The sequence below is a fragment of the Salvelinus namaycush genome, chromosome 3 (assembly GCF_016432855.1).
Source record: "Salvelinus namaycush isolate Seneca chromosome 3, SaNama_1.0, whole genome shotgun sequence".
In the NCBI taxonomy this organism is placed as follows: domain Eukaryota; kingdom Metazoa; phylum Chordata; class Actinopteri; order Salmoniformes; family Salmonidae; genus Salvelinus; species Salvelinus namaycush.
The window spans coordinates 82,813,782-82,834,777 of record NC_052309.1 but is presented as its reverse complement, the minus strand read 5'-3'; the positions used below and the strand labels follow the sequence as shown (position 1 = coordinate 82,834,777).

General features: G+C 46.2%; 1 protein-coding gene across 1 annotated transcript in view; it reads right to left on the bottom strand.

Annotated features, from left to right (window-relative positions):
* cep112 (centrosomal protein 112) overlaps nucleotides 1-20,996 on the bottom strand; it is a 177,268-nt gene that overhangs the window by 129,343 nt on the left and 26,929 nt on the right. The window contains exons 9-12 of the mRNA XM_038986120.1: nucleotides 10,271-10,357; nucleotides 5,398-5,497; nucleotides 4,580-4,698; nucleotides 2,392-2,535 (exon numbers count right to left, since the gene is read on the bottom strand). Of these exons, the coding sequence (XP_038842048.1) occupies nucleotides 2,392-2,535; nucleotides 4,580-4,698; nucleotides 5,398-5,497; nucleotides 10,271-10,357 (450 nt within the window). The remainder of the gene's footprint in view (nucleotides 1-2,391; nucleotides 2,536-4,579; nucleotides 4,699-5,397; nucleotides 5,498-10,270; nucleotides 10,358-20,996) is intronic.

The window sequence follows — 20,996 nt, the reverse complement described above, 5'->3', positions numbered from 1 at the left end:
TACGATTGCTAACTTTTGCTGCTGGGAAATGGCTTGTGTTTCTGGCTATTGTGGTAAGCTAATATAACGCTATATTGTGTTTTCGCTGTAAAACACTTAATAAATCGGAAATATTGGCTGGAATCACAAGATGCCTGTCTTTCATTTGCTGTACACTATGTATTTTTCAGAAATGTTTTATGATGAGTATTTAGGTATTTGGCGTTGGTGTCTGTAATTATTCTGTCTGCTTTCGGTGCAATTTCTGATTGTAGCTGCAATGTAAACTATGATTTATACCTGAAATATGCACATTTTTCGAACAAAACATAGATTTATTGAATAACATGTTATAAGACTGTCATCTGATGAAGTTGTTTGTTGGTTAGTTTGGTTGGTTCTTGGTTAGTTAGGTTGGCTTTGTGCATGCTACCTGTGCTGTGAAAAATGTCTGTCCTTTTTTGTATTTGGTGGTGAGCTAACATAAATATACGTGCTGTTTTCGCTGTAAAACATTTTAAAAATCGGACATGTTGGCTGGATTCACAAGATGTGTACCTTTCATATGCTGTATTGGACTTGTTAATGTGTGAAAGTTAAATATTTCAAAAAAATATATTTTGAATTTCGCGCCCTGCACTTGAAGTGGCTGTTGTCATATTGTGGCCGGCCTCGGGCTTGCAGCCAGAAGAAGTTAGCCAAATACATGTAAACTCAGATTTTCAGAATTCCTGACATTTAATCCCAGTAAAAAGTCCCTGTTTTAGGTCAGTTAGGATCACCACTTTATTTTAAGAATGTAAAATGTCAGAATAATAGTAGAGAGAATGATTTATTTCAGCTTGTATTTCTTTCATCACATTCCCAGTGGGTCAGAAGTTTACATACACTCAATTAGTATTTGGTAGTATTGCCTTTGAATTGTTGAACTTGGGTCAAACGTTTCGGGTAGCCTTCCACAAGCTTCCCACAATAAATTGGGTGAATTTTGGGCGATTCCTCCTGACAGAGCTGGTGTAACTGAGTCTGGTTTGTAGGACTCCTTGCTCGTACATGCTTTTTCAGTTCTTCCTACAAATTGTTAATAGGATTGAGGTCAGGGCTTTGTGATGGCCAATTTAATACCTTGACTTTGTTGTCCTTAAGCCATTTGCCACAACTTTGGAAGTATGCTTGGGGACATTGTCCATTTGGAACTTCCTGACTGATGTCTTGAGATGTTGCTTCAATATATCCATATAACTTTCCTTTCTCATGATGGCATCTATTTTGTGAAGTGCACCAGTCCCTCCTGCAGCAAAGCACCCTCACAACATGATGCTGCCACCAACATGCTTCGCGGTTGGGATGGTGTTCTTCGGCTTGCAAGCCTCCGCCTTTTTCCTCCTAACATAACAATGGTCATTATGGCAAAACAGTTCTATTTTTGTTTCATCAGACCAGAGGACATTTCTCCAAAAAGTACGATCTTTGTCCCCATGTGCAGTTGCAAACCGTAGTCTGGCTTTTTTATGGCGGTTTTGGAGCAGTGGCTTCTTCCTTGCTGAGCGGCCTTTCAGGTTATGTCGATATAGGACTTGTTTTACTGTGGATATAGATACTTTTGTACCTGTTTCCTCCAGAATCTTCACAAGGTCCTTTGCTGTTGTTCTGGGATTGATTTGCACTTTTCGCACCAAAGTATCTTCATCTCTAGGAGACAGAATGCGTCTCCTTCCTGAGCGGTATGATGGCTGCATGGTCCCATGGTGTTTATACTTGCATACTATTGTTTGTACAGATGAACGTGCTACCTTCAGGCGTTTGGAAATTTCTCCCAAGGATGAACCAGACTTGTGGAGGGCTACATTTTTAAAAAGATTTTCCCATGATGTCAAGCAAAGTTTGACAAAGTTTGACAGAGTTTGAAGGAAGGCCTTGAAATACATCCACAGGTACACCTCCAATTGACTCAAATGATGTCAATGAGCCTATTAAAAGCCATGACATCATTTTTTGGAATTTTCCAAGCTGTTTAAAGGCACAGTCAACTTAGTGTATGTAAACTTCTGACCCACTGGAATTGTGATACAGTGAATTATAAGTGAAATAAACTGTCTGAAAACAATTGTTGGAAAAATTACCTGTGTCATGTACAAAGTAGATGTCCTAACCGACTTGCCAAAACTATAGTTTGTTAACAAGAAATTTGTGGAGTGGTTGAAAAACGAGTTTAAATGACTCCAACGTAAGTGTATGTAAACTTCTGACTTCAACTGTAAGATAGGACGCCTCACCCTTCATGTCAGCTCTGTTTGTCCGCAAACACTTTATGAGGGGGCGTGTTCAAACATGAGACAGAGGGTGTATACAGTAAGTGTTACTGATGGTGAAAACAGTGTTCCTCCAACTCCCCCCATCTCCCCCACTCACGGTAGCCTGTGTCTGGGCACCATACTCAGCCTCCATCTTAGCCAGCCTCTGGTTGGTGTCCTCCAGCAGCGCCTGAATGTTCTCTGTTTGCTTCTTCTGCAGGTCAAACTTCTCTTGCTCCATGCCCACCACCGCCGCGTGCAGCTGGGGGGAAGAGGGGCAACGGACACCACAGCGTCAGTCAGCCTATCACAACTACTACGTGTGGTACCATGGCTACCTCCACTGGCCCAGGTGTCCAATCAGAGACATTCTACTGTACCAACTCTGGCCTGTTCTGCGTCTGTCTCTCTCTGCGTCTGTCTCTCTCTGCGTCTGTCTCTCTCTGCGTCTGTCTCTCTCTGCGTCTGTCTCTCTCTGAGTCTGTCTCTCTCTGAGTCTGTCTCTCTCTGAGTCTGTCTCTCCCTGCGTCGCTCTGTCTCTCCCTGCGTCGCTCTGTCTCTCCCTGCGTCGCTCTGTCTCTCCCTGCGTCGCTCTGTCTCTCCCTGCGTCGCTCTGTCTCTCCCTGCGTCGCTCTGTCTCTCCCTGCGTCGCTCTGTCTCTCCCTGCGTCGCTCTGTCTCTCCCTGCGTCGCTCTGTCTCTCCCTGCGTCGCTCTGTCTCTCCCTGCGTCGCTCTGTCTCTCCCTGCGTCGCTCTGTCTCTCCCTGCGTCGCTCTGTCTCTCCCTGCGTCGCTCTGTCTCTCCCTGCGTCGCTCTGTCTCTCCCTGCGTCGCTCTGTCTCTCCCTGCGTCGCTCTGTCTCTCCCTGCGTCGCTCTGTCTCGCTCTCAATAGATATATCAAGTCACTCCTTATTCAGGGGCGAGAGACCTTATTTTAAAACCTCTTAAGGATCTCTACAGATCGGTGTCCCACACACAGGACGGTTTAGCTAACGTAGGCTAATGCGATTAGCATGAGGTTGTAAGTAACAAGAACATTTCCCAGGACATAGACATATCTGATATTGTCAGAAAGCTTAAATTCTTGTTAATCTAACTGCACTGTCCAATTTACAGTAGCTATTACAGTGAAAGAATACCATGCTATTGTTTGAGGAGTGCATACAGTTATGAAATTGAAAAGTTATTAATAAACCAATTTGGCACATTTGGGCAGTCTTGATACAACAATTTCTTTTTTGAAATTATTTTTATTAAAATTTTACCCCCTTTTCTCCCCAATTTTCGTGGTATCCAATCGCTAGTAATTACTATCTTGTCTCATCGCTACAACTCCCGTACGGGCTCGGGAGAGACGAAGGTCGAAAGCCATGCGTCCTCCGAAGCACAACCCAACCAAGCCGCACTGCTTCTTAACACAGCGCGCCTCCAACCCGGAAGCCAGCCGCACCAATGTGTCGGAGGAAACACCGTGCACCCGCCCCCCTTGGTTAGCGCGCACTGCGCCCGGCCCGCCACAGGAGTCGCTGGAGCGCGATGAGACAAGGATATCCCTACCGGCCAAACCCTCCCTAACCCGGACGACGCTAGGCCAATTGTGCGTCGCCCCACGGACCTTGATACAACATTTTGAACAGAAATACAATGGTTCATTGGATAAATTGTGCCTGGGCAGGAATAATACATTATGGCCCTTCTCAAACGCATGTTTTTTTCTTTGTATTATCTTTTACCAGATCTAATGTGTTATATTCTCATACATTCATTTTACATTTCCATAAACTTCAAAGTGTTTCCTTTCAAATGGTATCAAGAATATGCATATCCTTGCTTCAGGTCCTGAGCTACAGGCAGTTAGACTTGGGTATATCATTTTAGGTGAAAATTGAAAAAAAGGGGCAGATCCTTAAGAGGGCAGGAGAGTTACTTTTTCTCATACATCTAAGCAGAGCTTCCCTTATGGATTTCACTATCATATGCTTGGTGACCCTGAACAGATAAGGGGAAATGTCATTAAGATCTCATTGAGCAGCTTAGTTAACTAGAGTTAGTGGGACTGAAAAGACAACTTAGAGAAGAAGTCCTAACATCATTTTTTCAGTAAAAAAAACACAGGCATGGCCAAGTGAGCCTACATAGAAATGACTAGAATAAAGATTTCCCAGCTCTATAGTGAGCCTGGCTTGGTTGAGGTCAGCCCAGATTCCGCCCTTTCAAATCCTTCCATTGCAGCCTTCCTCAGGCTTAGGAGTGCTTAGGGGCTAGGGCTGGTTGGAAATCGACTTCAGCCCTTCAACTTTCCTTTACCTTTTTCTCCCACTCGTTTTTCAGGGAGTCGGTGCACTGATCTGACATCTTCTTCAGCTCGCCGATCTGCTTCTCTTTGCTCTCACGGATGACCTGGGACTCGCGCACCACGCTTTGAACTGTGGATGGAAAAACAACACACACACACACACACACACACACAGAGAGAGAACTCAGTAAGGCCCAGCCTCAAGGCACACACACACACACACACACACACACACACACACACACACACACACACACACACACACACACACACACACACACACACACACACACACACACACACACACACACACACACACACACACACACACACACACACACACACACACACACAGAGAACTCAGTAAGGCCCAGCCTCAAGGCACACACACATAAATAACGTTTGTTTCTTTCACACTACTTCAACCAAGTTCTGTGAAAGTCACATGCTTTGTATTCCTCGTCATTGTTGTTTCATATTGTATGTCAGCACTGAGAATATCTCCAATCTCCCAGTGTCAATGGGTTAAAGCTGAGTATAGAGAACGTCTGCAACTAAATCGCTCTGTGCTGGAAGTGTACTGTACAACATGCACTGTCACTAAAGAATCTGTTTATGACAAGTGTGAAATATCAGAGTCTCATAAACGTGCTGTTAGAAGGAGCACAGCTGGGTAGCATCGGGCCACACCAGTGGGGTCTCCCCCTGTAACAGTAACACTGCGTTTAAACTGGGGTTTTACTCTGAGTGTGCAGAGACACACTGGTGTAAATATCCCCTTGAGTCTGCCTCCAGGCTCGACCCCCACTATGACCCCACGACCTCTCACCTTTCTTCTCCAGCTTGCGCACACTCTCTTCCGATTCCTTCTGCTTGGCTCTGTACATGGTCTTCAGCTCATCGATCTCGCCATTCTTACGGTCTAAAATCTGAAGTGGAAAAGGGGTAGGTAAATTCAACCTGTTCAAAAGTGTTGCATGTTGTTTCATAGAGTTGCAAAATGTTGTATAAATAGTGTAGTTCCGGACACACTTCATATTCAGCTCTTCATTTCTCATCTACTGTTTTTGTTCAGGTGGTTATTTTTTAAATGTATTTACCTTTATTTAACTAGGCAAGTCAGTTAAGAACCAATTCATATTTTCAATGACGGCCTAAGAACAGTGGATTAACTGCCTTGTTCAGGGGTAGAACGACAGGTTTTTTACCTTGTCAGCTCGGGGATTCAATATTGCAACCTTTCGGTTACAAGTCCAACGCTCTAACCACTAGGCTATCTGCCTGGGTATGCAGATATATAGGACATATCTGAGCATTATATCTAACATTCAGGAACTTGCTCATTAGAAATGATGTGCTTCAATATGAATTCAGTGCACTGTGGTGGGTGCAACATGTGTGTCCTCATACCTTTGCAAGCTAGACTTATTGAAAGTGAACCACTTAAATTAGTAGCCCAAGGCCCCGTCCAGAACCAACCCCTAGCACTAGACACTTGTGTAGATCTGAAAGGATTGGATAGGTATAAGCAAGATGGCAAAAATAATCAGCCGGGTGGACTACCACACCTATCCAATTCTTTCAGATCTACATGAAGTGCCTGGGGAACGGGCTAGGGGTTGTTTCTGGACAGGGTCCATAATGGAGCAATACTGTATAGTTGCTACACCTGAGGTTGAGTGATTAGGTCACTGATTGCCACCAGCTGTCTCTAATTGAAAGCTAGACGAGTCAAGGTGCCAATACAAAGAGAGAGCAGCACCCTCACAGTTAAAGGGCCCCTCAGAGGTGTGTGCTCAGTCCCCTCCTGTACTCCCTGTTCACTCATGACTGCATGGCCAGGCACAACTCCAACACCATCATTAAGTTTGCTGATGACATAAAAGTGGTAGGCCTGATCACCGACAATGATGAGACAGCCTATAGGGAGGAAGTCAGAGACCTGGCCAGGTGGTGCCAGAATAACAACTTCTCCCTCAACGTGATCAAGACTAAGGAGATGATTGTGGACTACAGGAAAAGAAGGACCGAGCACGCCCACATTCTCATCGACGGGGCTGCATTGGAGGAGGTTGAGAGCTTCAAGTTCCTTGGTGTCCACATCACCAACAAACTAACATGGTCCAAGCACACCAAGACAGTCGTGAAGAGGGCTGAGGTATATAAAGAGGTATATAAACGCAACATGCAACAATTTCTAAGATTTTACTGAGTTACAGTTCATATAAGGAAATCAATCAATTGAAATATTCATTAGGCCCTAATCTATGGATTTCACATGACTGAGAATACAGATATGCATCTGTTGGTCACAGATACCTTAAAAAAGAGGTAAGGGTGTGGATCAGAACCAGTCAGTATCTGGTGTGATCACCGTTTATCTCACACAGCGCAACATCTCCTTTGCATAGAGTTGATCAGGCTGTTGATTGTGGCCTGTGGTTGTCCCATTCCACTTCAATGTCTGTGTGAAGTTGCTGGATATTGGTGGGAACTGGAACACGCTGTCCTACACGTCGATCCAGAGCATCCCAAACATGCTCAATGGGTGACAAGTTTGTAGAGTATGCAAGCCATGAAAGAACTGGGACATTTTCAGCTTCAATGAATTGTGTACAGATCCTTGTGACATGGGGCCGTGCATTATCATGCGGAAACATGACGTGATGGCGGCGGATGAATGGCATGACAATGGGCCTCAGGATCTCGTCACGGTGTATCTCTGTGCTTTCAATTGTGTTTGTTGTCCATAGCTTATGCCTGCCCATACCATAACCCCACCTCCCCCATTAGGCACTCTGTTCACAACATTGACATCAGCAAACCGCTCACCCACACAACGCCATACACGCTGTCTGCTAGTTGAAACTGTGATTCATCCGTGAAGAGCACACTCATCCAGCGTGCCAGTGGCCATTGAAGGTGAGCATTTTCCCACTGCAGTCGGTTACGACGCCAAACTGCAGTCAGGTCAAGACCCTGGTAAGGACAACGAGCATGCAGATGAGCTTCCCTGAGACGGTTACTGACAGTTTGTTCAGAAAATCTTCAGTTGTGAAAACCCACAGTTTCATCAACTGTCCGGGTGGCTGGTCTCAGATGATCCCGCAAGGGAAGAAGCCAGATGTGGAGGTCCTGGGCTGGTATGGTTACACGTGGTCTGTGGTTGTAAGGCCGGTTGGACATACTCCCAAATTCTTTAAAAATGACGTTGGAGGCGGCTTACAGTAGATGGGGGGGGGGGGGGGGGGGGGGCTAACAGTAGAGAAATTAACATGAAATTCTCTGGTAACAGCTCTGGTGGACATTCCTGTTGTCAGCATGCCAATTGCACGCTCCCTCAAAACTTGAGACATCTGTGGCATTGTGTTATGACAAAACTGCACATTTTAGAGTGACCTTTAATTGTCCCAGCACAAGGTGCACTTGGGTAATGATCGTGCTGTTTAATCAGCTTCTTGATATGCCACACCTGTGAGGTAGATGGATTATCTTGGCAAAGCAGAAATTCTCACTAACAGGGATATGTGTGTGTGTGTGCAATAACATTTGATTTGATTTAATGAGAGATACACAACACTACATCAACAGAATTCCCATCCCCAAACACATCTCATAACAGGAGGTGGAGCATCCCCTTCCAATGCGGACATCAAATAAAATATCACATGCATGAGTGAAACTAAATGTTTAAAAAATAACAAAGTACATTGTTTTAGAAACTATGAGCACAGGGCTCTCCATTGAACTGAACAGTTTACAGTTATGCATAGCAGTACATGCTAGGAGGCTAATCAGTGTTATTGGGAATGATGATATCCTCAGAGCTGCATTAGTAGACGGGACCTGACCATGAAAGAGGCGGTTTTACACATGACAGACAGAGAGAGAAGGAGATAGAGAGAAACAACACAAGTTCAGGACTGTGGACCATTTCACAGCGCCACCTTGTCTTTTGATACACACGGTGGAGATTTGATCAAAACCCCCTGTAAGAGAGATTATTTCCCCTCCTAAACAGTCCCAGGGACCATCAGAGGGTTATTTGTCCTGGGTTTTGTCTGTTAGAAGTGCACTCTGTGTCTAAGCCTGTTGTGGCCAGAGTGAGTGGGATGGGAGACATGAAAGGGAAGGGAGTGAAGGGGGGTAAAGGAAAGTTCACAGAACATTTAGGGACGTCCAATTTTCCCATTTTCCCATCGGCCTTCCTGAGAGGAGAAAGGAGGGTGTGTTTTGGGCACACGTAGAGGGCCGTCATAACGGGGTGTCAGAGATGGGGTCCAGAGGGACTGGGAGCAGAGGAACGACAGCTTTTAGGACGGTAATTGTGGGTCTTTTATAACATCTCTATTGCAGAGAGACTCCAGCCAGCCTGACTGACTAGACACTAATACTATCCCACTGTCTGGAGGAAGAGGTGCCATTACATTACACACAAAGGCATAGCATACAGCAATCTGAGATAGCATAGCAATCTGACCATGTACAATATGGGTTGTTATTTGTTAACCATCTCTTTACACTCTCAATGGAGCTTGATAATCTAGGCTACACAGCATTATGAAAAAAAGTTGTTCACTATCGTGGTATTCTAGCCATCTCAGATCCTTAGAGGATTGCTCCTAGGGCAGCGCCTTCTAGATGGAGATATTAAACCCTGTTTGTTGATGCGCTCCAACACTGTCATTTAAAAAAACAAATACAGGTCTGCCTGAGCTAATTATATAGCTATCGTGCGACCACACACACACTATTAATCCATGCCTATACATACCATATCAGACCTGTTCTCGTTATCCTCTCTCATGTTATCTATGAGACGATGACCAGTCTAACCACCATCAGCACCACACACTCATCCATAATTCATCTACCTGGTGCTAATTAAAACTAGCGCTAGCCAGCTTCCCCATGCGCCTTTGAATGGGCTTGTTAAAGTCCCTACTCCACCCCCACTCCCCCTTGAAGCCATTAGTCAGAGGGTAAACAGGAACAAATTGAATCCGACATCGCTCGCAATCTGTACACAATTAGTGTGATTTGCCTGCAATGACAGAGCCACTAAAGAGAGCGGGATGGAGAGAGAGCGGGAGAGGCTGAGTAGTGGAGGAGCTGTCACCGTGTCTCCTGTCAAAGAGAGTTCATCAACCGTTTAAACAGAGGGAAAATGGGGCTATTGCTGTTTTATTTAAAGATTCTGTGGCAACAATGAAAGCAGACGTTTTGGGAGGAAGTTGACAGATCCCAGGTGCTGGATGTGGAGCTGAGCCGATACACCCCTGGTGAAATGAAACTAACAGGGTGCTACTCAGACTTCACAGCCATTTCCACCGAGACTACAAGGAGCTTTGAAGAGGGTCGGAGTAGGATGCTGAAGAGCTATTTGTCTTAGTGGAGGAGCCCAGGGAGGAGGGAAGGAGAAAAGGGTGTGAGCCCAGCCAAAAACACATCAGATGTAGTGTCAGGGTGGGAGTGGTGAAGGATGCAGGGAACATCACTCGTTATACCTACCTTCTGCACTGTCTCACTTCACTGTGCGTTTGTCCTCCATCATTTAAATTCATGGTTTTATGTCTGGGCGGTACTATAACCTCCCTACAGATGATATTATGGCTGTATGTGTGAATTTATCTAAAATACCAAATAATCAAACATATTAAATAATTCAAATAATTCATTGATAAATCAGTCAGCACTCTGACCTTCTGCACGTCTGCGTCGTGCTTCTGCTGCATCTTCAGTTTCTCCTCCTGATGCTTGGCCTCCAGGACTTTAGTCTTCATCTCAGCCTGCACAGAGACACACAGCACCATGACAGACAGGGGAGTCAATACACACATCATCAAATGCAGCACAGGAGATGGACAAAATAGCAATGGCAACGTCCGCTGCCCCTGTTTTTACTAACTAGGCCAACTAGTGGCATTTCAGATATTTATTGTTGATGGCACATAGAGCATCAGCGGTGTCAATGAATCAAGCTTCATAAACATTTTAAAATATATTCATCTACAAACAGGACTTGAAATGTGTGTAGGAGGGATGTACCAGACCCAACAGTGTGTGTGTGTGTGTGTGTGTGTGTGTGTGTGTGTGTGTGTGTGTGTGTGTGTGTGTGTGAGATAATAGTGAAATACAGTATTAGTCAGTGACAGGAACAGGCTTGGCCAGAGAGAACAATGCATTATGTAGGCTACAGTTATCCACTGACAGTCGGCTCCTTTCATTTCAGCTCAATATACAGGGGATCAACAGTTCAACTGTCTGAATCTGCATGTCAAGACAGAGCTCCCAGAGCCCTTCATTCACTCCCACACACACACAATGCCATAGGAAAATAATACACACTTAGTTAATACGCCAGAAGTGTACACACACAGACAAAGTAACACACATCTACAATAGTAATTCTACATATTTATACTCACACACTCAAACCAGGTACACATGAACATCCACGTTCAGATACGGCTTGCTATTACAGAGTGGGCTTAATACTAAACGACAACCCCATACCTTCTCAGTGTCTACCTAACACAGCTCCTCCTAAGTCATATATCCCTCTCATCAGCCCTGCCAGAGGTCATGTTGCTTTGTGGCTTCAGGTTTCCTGAGTAAAATACTGGCAGACTCAGGCCTTTCATCTGGCTAACGAGACGCTCTCACCAACACGTGAGGAGACTGATAGGAGAGGCCACCCTGTCCCGTGGCTAGCCCTGTATGGACATCTTCCCCGACTTCTTTCATCTGGCTAACGAGACGCTCTCACCAACACGTGGGGAGACTGATAGGAGAGGCCACCCTGTCCCGTGGCTAGCCCTGTATGGACATCTTCCCCTACTTCTTTCATCTGGCTAACGAGACGCTCTCACCAACATGTGAGGAGACTGATAGGAGAGGCCACCCTGTCCCGTGGCTAGCCCTGTATGGACATCTTCCCCTACTTCTTTCATCTGGCTAACGAGACGCTCTCACCAACACGTGGGGAGACTGATAGGAAAGGCCACCCTGTCCCGTGGCTAGCCCTGTATGGACATCTTCCCCTACTTCTTTCATCTGGCTAACGAGACGCTCTCACCAACACGTGAGGAGACTGATAGGAGAGGCCACCCTGTCCCGTGGCTAGCCCTGTATGGACATCTTCCCCTACTTCTTTCATCTGGCTAACGAGACGCTCTCACCAACACGTGAGGAGACTGATAGGAGAGGCCACCCTGTCCCGTGGCTAGCCCTGTATGGACATCTTCCCCTACTGGCTCACTGTGTCTAATAGTCTACCTGATCTGATTGCCCCTGGGTGAGGAGAAGGCATGACATGTGCTCCTGATCTGGTGTGCCATTGTAGAACTGTCTGGCCTCAGGACTTGGCAGCTCTGGGGCCAACAGACACACAGTCATCCAGTCAGTGGGAAAAAAGAGTTTGCTAACGTTGTCAACACAAACGGGAATTAGACAGGATGAGTTCCTATTGCTTTGTGACTAATGTACTTACTCACAGGTTTTAGTCACTGGAGGCTTTGATGCATTGCTCAACTCTGGGGCTCAGTGACAAATACGTCCTTCCAGGTTGGAAAATACCTTTTGGGCAGTCATGTAACCTGTATCTGCGGAGGTAGCTTAGATGGTTAAGTCCCCTATTGTATTGACATTTGACAAACTAGCCAATACCTGCCCCATTCATTCTCACAACAACGCTAATGTTTGCTTTCGAGCAACAAGGATCTGTATCGTACTCATTCCCAGGGTCTTCTACATTCAAACTAGATGAGTCCTATTGTAAACTACTGCTGCCATTATCCCACAACTTCAACTAAATCTGCTAGACTTATCCTCCTTCAATGGTGCCATGTGATGTTCTCTCTCGTTTCGCTTTCTTTTCTATTCAATTACCAGCATCTTCTTGTGCAATCTCTGAGACCACAGGAGACTTGTTGGAGGAGAGATTAGGCTGATTGAAGTGAGGGAGTCTCGTAGATTTTCCAGCAGCGCTCCAAAACAAGTGGGTGTCACTTTCGCACCACTTCTTCAAATGGGCTTTTTAGAAAGTTTGTCAAACTACATCAGGGGCGTTTGAAAAATGGTTTATAGAGAAAATAGAAAGAGGGAAGAAGGGAGGGAGAGAGGAGGAAGGAGAGAGGAGGAAGGAGAGGAGGAGCGAGGAGGAGGGAGAGAAGAGGAAGGAGAGAGGAGGAGCAAGAGAGGAGGGAGAGAGGAGGAGATGAGGAAGGAGAGAGGAGAGGAGGAAGGAGAGGAGGAGAGAAGAGGAAGGAGAGAGGAGGAGCAAGAGAGGAGGAGAGTAAGAGGGAGAGAGGAGAGAGGAGGAGCAAGAGAGGAGGAGCAAGGAGCGAGAGAGGAGGAGAGAGGAGGTGGGATAGAAGAGGAAGGAGAGAGGAGGAGCGAGAGAGGAGGAAGGAGAGAGTAGGAGGGAGAGAGGAAGAGCGGAAAGGAGAGAGTAGGAAGGAGAGAGGAGGAGCGAGAGAAGAGGAGCGAAGAGTAGAAAGGAGGACGGAGAGAAAGAGGGAGAGAGGAGGAGCGAATGGAGCAGCGAGAGAGTAGGAGCGAGAGAGAGAGGAGGGAGAGAGGAAGAGCAGGAAGGAGAGAGTAGGAGCGAGAGAGGAGGACAAGCGAGAGAGGAGGAAGGAGAGAGAAGGAGTGAGAGAGGAGGAGCGAAAGAGTAGAAAGGAGAGAGGAGGAGGGAGAGAAAGAGGAAGGAGAGAATGAGGAGGAGGGAGAGAAAGAGGAAGGAGAGAGGAAGGAGCGAGGAGGAGCGAGAGAGTAGGAGCGAGAGAGGAGCAGCGCGAGAGGAGGAGCGAAGAGTAGAAAGGAGGAGGGAGAGAGGAGAAAGGAGAGAAAGAGGAAGGAGAGAAAGAGGAGGGAGAGAGTATGAAGGAGAGAGGAAGGAGAGAGGAGGAGCGAGAGAGGAGGGAGAGAGAGGAGGAAGAGAGAGGAGGAAGAGAAGAGGACAAGCGAGATAGGAGGAAGGAGAGAGGAGCGAGAGAGTAGAAAGGAGAGAGGAGGAGGGAGAGAGAGAAAGAGGAGGAAGGAGAGCAAGAGGAAGGAGAGCAAGAGGAGCGAACCAGGAGGAGCGAGACAGGAGGAGCGAGACAGGAGGAGCGAGACAGGAGGAGCGAGACAGGAGCAGGGAGAAAGGAGCAGGGAGAAAGGAGCAGGGAGAAAGGAGCAGGGAGAAAGGAGCAGGGAGAAAGGAGCAGGGCGAGAGGAGCACGGAGAGAGGAGCAGGGAGAGAAGAGTTGTGAGAGAGGAGGAAGTAGAGGAAGAAGGAGAGAGGAGGAAGGAGAAAGGAGGAGGGAAAGAGGAGGGAGGAGAGAGGAGGGAAAGAGGAGGGAGGAGAGAGGAGGAGGAATAGAGGAGGAAGGAGAGAGGAGGAAGGAGAGAGGAGGAGAGAAAGAGGAAGAATGAGAGAGGAGGAATGAAAGGAGGAAGGAGAGAGGAGGAAGGAGAGAGGAGGAATGAAAGGAGGAAGGAGAGAGGAGGAAGGAGAGAGGAGGAAGGAGAGAGGAGGAAGGAGAGAGGAGTGGGAATAGAGGAGCGAGAGAGGAGGAAGGAGAGAGGAGGAGAGAAAGAGGAGGAAGGAGAGAGGAGGAGAGAAAGAGGAGGAGAGAAAGAGGAGGAATAGAGGAGGAAGGAGAGAGGAGGAAGGAGAGAGGAGGAAGGAGAGAGGAGGAAGGAGAGAGGAGCGAGATAGGAGCAGGGAGAGAGGAGCAGGGAGAAAGGAGCAGGGAGAAAGGAGCAGGGAGAGAAGAGTTGTGAGAGAGGAGGAAGGAGAACTGGGAGAGAGGAGGAAGTAGAGGAAGAAGGAGAGAGGAGGAAGGAGAAAGGAGGAGGGAAAGAGGAGGGAGGAGAGAGGAGGGAAAGAGGAGGGAGGAGAGAGGAGGAGGAATAGAGGAGGAAGGAGAGAGGAGGAAGGAGAGAGGAGAAAGAGGAGGGAGGAGGGAAAGAGGAGGGGGGAGAGAGGAGGAATGAGAGAGGAGGAATGAGAGAGGAGGAATGAGAGAGAAGGAATGAAAGGAGGAAGGAGAGAGGAGGAAGGAGAGAGGAGGAAGGAGAGAGGAGGAAGGAGAGAGGAGGAAGGAGAGAGGAGCAGGGAGAGAGGAGCAGGGAGAAAGGAGCAGGGAGAAAGGAGCAGGGAGAAAGGAGCAGGGAGAAAGGAGCAGGGAGAAAGGAGCAGGGAGAGAAGAGTTGTGAGAGAGGAGGAAGGAGAACTGGGAGAGAGGAGGAAGTAGAGGAAGAAGGAGAGAGGAGGAAGGAGAAAGGAGGAGGGAAAGAGGAGGGAGGAGAGAGGAGGGAAAGAGGAGGGAGGAGAGAGGAGGAGGAATAGAGGAGGAAGGAGAGAGGAGGAAGGAGAGAGGAGAAAGAGGAGGGAGGAGGGAAAGAGGAGGGGGGAGAGAGGAGGAATGAGAGAGGAGGAATGAGAGAGGAGGAATGAGAGAGAAGGAATGAAAGGAGGAAGGAGAGAGGAGGAAGGAGAGAGGAGGAGGGAGAGAGGAGGAAGGAGAGAGGAGGAAGGAGAGAGGAGGAAGGAGAGAGGAGGAGCGAGAGAGGAGGAAGGAGAGAGGAGGAAGGAGAGAGGAGGAGCGGGAATAGAGGAGGAAGGAGAGAGGAGCGGGAATAGAGGAGCGAGAGAGGAGGAAGGAGAGAGGAGGAGAGAAAGAGGAGGAAGGAGAGAGGAGGAGAGAGGAGGAAGGAGAGAGGAGGAAGGAGAGAGGAGGAAGGAGAGAGGAGCGAGAGAGGAGGAAGGAGAGATGAGGAAGGAGAGATGAGGAAGGAGAGATGAGGAAGGAGAGAGGAGGAGGAATAGAGGAGCGAGAGAGGAGGAAGGAGAGAGGAGGAAGGAGAGAGACGCGCACACCTCAGGTTTCTGAGAAGCTTCAAAATCAGGCATCTCTGTGTGACAGTGGCTTTTCTTTTGAAAAATTGTTTCTCTCTTAGATGCCATGTTGTTGACACCCAGCTCAGGAGAGAGGAGATGAGATGAGGGAAGGATGAGAGAGAAGGTAAAGGGTGAAGGTGTGTTGAGAAAGGAAAGGATAGAGAGGGAGGAGGGAGACGGAAAGAAAAAGACAGAAGCAACTGCTCTCACTTTTCTTTTCTCAGAAGCGACCCTGGGTCGAGCCTTTTTCCCCCTTGGGGAACGCGCTCACAAAATGTCTGCTAACTGCTGGGCCCACAAAGCAGGGTTGTGTTTGTGTATCTTGTTCTGCAGCAGAACTACAATGCCCTGATAGAGCTTTCATCTTCCATAAACACAGATGTTAGAGAATATTCCCTCTGCAGTGCCCTGCTAGCTATCTACTGAACACCATTAACATGCCATTCCTCCACTGGGAGGAGAAGCTAATGGATCTTAGCATGATAATTGTACTTTGAGGTAAAATGCAAAACACTACAACCAACAAAGTTTTTAAAAGGAAAGACTTTTGAATGTCACTTAATGTGACAGAACATTTCTTCCTAAAACAATTCACTACTACTATTCAACATGGAGGTAGGTCCCTTTAAGGACATAAAGTGCATAACTAACAAAAACAATACCCATTCAATCTAAGAAAAGACAGAATATCTGAGTACCATACGCCTGCCTTTGGATCGTCGGCCATTTTACACTAAAAGCCACTACATAGAGAGCTCCCTTAGGAACTTCACAAGGCCCAGTGTTGTCCTTTAACCACAATCATACAATCAGATAAGAGGGGCAAGTCGTCTGAATCAAACACAGAGCTGAGAGGCCTTCCCATAGGACCCAGGCATGGAAGCAGTTGCATCATTATGCCTTTGGAAAGCATGGGCAGATTGGAAACTGAACCTCAGCTCCAGACCCGTTTGGCCGAGCTGAAGCCATTAGAGGAAAAATCACACAGAGCCCTGTGATGGTGCTTGTGAGGAGAACCCCAGGAGTACCAGGGGAAATGTAGTCTCTCTCTCGCTCTGTTTGCATGTATCAACACATCTGCATGTGCCAAAGCAATCACATCACGTAAGCCTAATTCTAACCCTATGGGTGGGACTGGCTGAATGGTCTTGGATAATTTCATTGAATATGCCACGGCCCCATCCCATAGCACCTGTGGTGTGAGCCCAGCACAGTAAGGGTGTGTGTAGAGGGGATTACAAGGACTAGACTTGTAACCTCAACCATGGGTGAAAATAGATGACCATATGAGACTAAAGTGTCTCAACATCATGGTGGCCAACGTCTGCTCCAGCTGCCACGCTACCACACACTTACTCAACTTATCAATGTAGTCAGTAGCTGAACTGGTACAGTCAGCGATCTTATCAACTTATCAATGTAGTCAGTAGCTGAACTGGTACAGTCAGCGATCTTATCAACTTATCAATGTAGTCAGTAGCTGAACTGGTACAGTCAGCGATCTTATCAACTTATCAATGTAGTCAGTAGCTGAACTGGTACAGTCAGCGATCTTATCAACTTATCAATGTAGTCAGTAGCTGAACTGGTACAGTCAGCGATCTTATCAACTTATCAATGTAGTCAGTAGCTGAACTGGTACAGTCAGCGATCTTATCAACTTATCAATGTAGTCAGTAGCTGAACTGGTACAGTCAGCGATCTTATCAACTTATCAATGTAGTCAGTAGCTGAACTGGTACAGTCAGCGATCTTATCAACTTATCAATGAAGTCAGTAGCTGAACTGGTACAGTCAGCGATCTTATCAACTTATCAATGTAGTCAGTAGCTGAACTGGTACAGTCAGCGATCTTATCAACTTATCAATGAAGTCAGTAGCTGAACTGGTACAGTCAGCGATCTCATCAACGTATCAATGTAGTCAGTAGCTGAACTGGTACAGTCAGCGATCTTATCAACTTATCAATGTAGTCAGTAGCTGAACTGGTACAGTCAGCGATCTTATCAACTTATCAATGTAGTCAGTAGCTGAACTGGTAGTCAGCGATCTTATCAACGTATCAATGTAGTCAGTAGCTGAACTGGTACAGTCAGCGATCTTATCAACTTATCAATGTAGTCAGTAGCTGAACTGGTACAGTCAGCGATCTTATCAACTTATCAATGTAGTCAGTAGCTGAACTGGTACAGTCAGCGATCTTATCAACTTATCAATGAAGTCAGTAGCTGAACTGGTACAGTCAGCGATCTTATCAACTTATCAATGTAGTCAGTAGCTGAACTGGTACAGTCAGCGATCTTATCAACTTATCAATGTAGTCAGTAGCTGAACTGGTACAGTCAGCGATCTTATCAACTTATCAATGTAGTCAGTAGCTGAACTGGTACAGTCAGCGATCTTATCAACTTATCAATGTAGTCAGTAGCTGAACTGGTACAGTCAGCGATCTTATCAACTTATCAATGTAGTCAGTAGCTGAACTGGTACAGTCAGCGATCTTATCAACTTATCAATGAAGTCAGTAGCTGAACTGGTACAGTCAGCGATCTTATCAACTTATCAATGTAGTCAGTAGCTGAACTGGTACAGTCAGCGATCTTATCAACTTATCAATGTAGTCAGTAGCTGAACTGGTACAGTCAGCGATCTTATCAACTTATCAATGAAGTCAGTAGCTGAACTGGTACAGTCAGTGATCTTATCAACTTATCAATGTAGTCAGTAGCTGAACTGGTACAGTCAGCGATCTTATCAACTTATCAATGTAGTCAGTAGCTGAACTGGTACAGTCAGCGATCTTATCAACTTATCAATGTAGTCAGTAGCTGAACTGGTAGTCAGCGATCTTATCAACTTATCAATGTAGTCAGTAGCTGAACTGGTACAGTCAGCGATCTTATCAACTTATCAATGTAGTCAGTAGCTGAACTGGTACAGTCAGCGATCTTATCAACTTATCAATGTAGTCAGTAGCTGAACTGGTACAGTCAGCGATCTTATCAACTTATCAATGTAGTCAGTAGCTGAACTGGTACAGTCAGTGATCTTATCAACTTATCAATGTAGTCAGTAGCTGAACTGGTACAGTCAGTGATCTTATCAACTTATCAATGTAGTCAGTAGCTGAACTGGTACAGTCAGCAATCTTATCAACTTATCAATGTAGTCAGTAGCTGAACTGGTACAGTCAGCGATCTTATCAACTTATCAATGTAGTCAGTAGCTGAACTGGTACAGTCAGTGATCTTATCAACTTATCAATGTAGTCAGTAGCTGAACTGGTACAGTCAGCAATCTTATCAACTTATCAATGTAGTCAGTAGCTGAACTGGTACAGTCAGTGATCTTATCAACTTATCAATGTAGTCAGTAGCTGAACTGGTACAGTCAGCAATCTTATCAACTTATCAATGTAGTCAGTAGCTGAACTGGTACAGTCAGCGATCTTATCAACTTATCAATGTAGTCAGTAGCTGAACTGGTACATTCAGTGATCTTATCAACGTATCAATGTAGTCAGTAGCTGAACTGGGGATGAGCTTGGTGTGAGAGCCCAGAGTTCCTTAAAATAGGAACTGGCTGTCGGGGCTTAGCAACATATGGCGAGGACCAGAACCAGCCGCAGGTCATTTCCTGCTGGTGGTCAGACGAGCCACGCCATGGTGGGCGAGGCCTGCGTACGGGGCTTAATGTGGAACCACAGGAGATGATAAGATTCAGGTGGCGAGGATGGAGTCAGAGTGAGTCACTGAGACACTTCTGAAGAGGCGTCATGTGTGTGGGGTGTGTGTGTGTGTGTGTGTGTGTGTGTGTGTGTGTGTGTGTGTGTGTGTGTGTGTGTGTGTGTGTGTGTGTGTGTGTGTGTGTGGTCACAACTCCACCCTGCAGGGCTAGGACTTGCCGAAAATCCACCAAACCCCCCTTTATTGTCAACTCTGATTGAAAAGAAAGAAAACATTTTGAGTGTCACAGATTCCAAAGAAACACAGACCTCCAATATCCATTTATAAACCACTGTGGTATTCAGGCTACTACATTCTATGGGGAGATTTTCTGGCAAACAGAAAATAAGGAATTTAATAAATTTATTTTAAACATTGGCTTAATCACCAAAATGGTTGACCTTGGATATCTCATTGAACACCTCCATAGCTGTCTTACTCTGCTCTAAACTAGCTGAGCCGGTTTCCAAATACATTAAAAACCATATTATGAAACATTCTCTAAAAATCTGGAAACATTTCAGGCGATCGTTCGGTCTCAGTGAATTTTCAACTTCTGCCCCATTATTAAAGAACCATACATTCTCTCCATCATTATTAGACAGGGCGTTTCATATCTGGGCTGGAGAAGGGATCTCCTCACTGAACGTCTTGTACATTCATTTTGCATCTTTTGAACAGTTAGTACAAAAGTTAAATATACCTAGATCCCACTTAACTAGTTAAGGTCAGTTATGAAAACTTAGGACACTAAAGAGACCTTTCTACTGACTCTGAAAAACACAACAAGAAAGATGACCATCTGCGTGAACGTGCCTTAGGCATGCTGCAAGGAGGCATGAGGACTGCAGATGTGGCCAGGGCAATAAATTGCAATGTCCGTACTGTGAGACGCCTAAGACAGCGCTACAGGGAGACAGAATGGACAGCGGATCGTCTTCGCAGTGGCAGACCACGTGTAACAACACCTGCACAGGATCGGTACATCCGAACATCACACCTGCGGGACAGGTACAGGATGGCAACGACAACTGCTCGAGTTACACCAAGAGCGCACAATCCCTCCATTTAAAAAAATAAAATATTTCACCTTTATTTAACCAGGTAGGCTAGTTGAGAACAAGTTCTCATTTACAACTGCAACCTGGCCAAGATAAAGCACAGCAGTTCGACACATACAACAGAGTTACACATGGAATAGACAAACATAGTCAAAAATACAGTAGAAAAAATAAAAATCTATATACAGTGAGTGCAAATGAGGTAAGATAAGGGAGGTAAAGGCAATAAATAGGCCATGGTGGCGAAGTAATTACAGTATAGCAATTAGACACTGGAGTGATATGTGCAGAAGATGAATGTGCAAGTAGAGATACTGGGGCGCAAAGGAGCAAGATAAATCAATAAATACAGTATGGGGATGAGGTAGTTGGATGGGCTGTTTACAGATGGGCTATGTACAGGTGCAGTGATCTGTGAGCTGCTCTGACAGCTGGTGCTTAAAACTAGTGAGGGAGATATAAGTCTCCAGCTTCATTGATTTTTGCAGTTCGTTCCAGTCATTGGCAGCAGAGAACTGGAAGGAAAGGCGGCCAAAGGGGGAATTGGCTTTGGGGGTGACCAGTGAGATATACCTGCTGGAGCGCGTGCTACGGGTGGGTGTTGCTATAGTGAGCTGATATAAGGCGGGGCTTTACCTAGCAGAGACTTGTAGATGACCTGGAGCCAGTGTGTTTGGCAACGAGTATGAAGTGATGGCCAGCCAACGAGAGCATGCAAGTCGCAGAGGTGAATAATATATGGGGCTTTGGT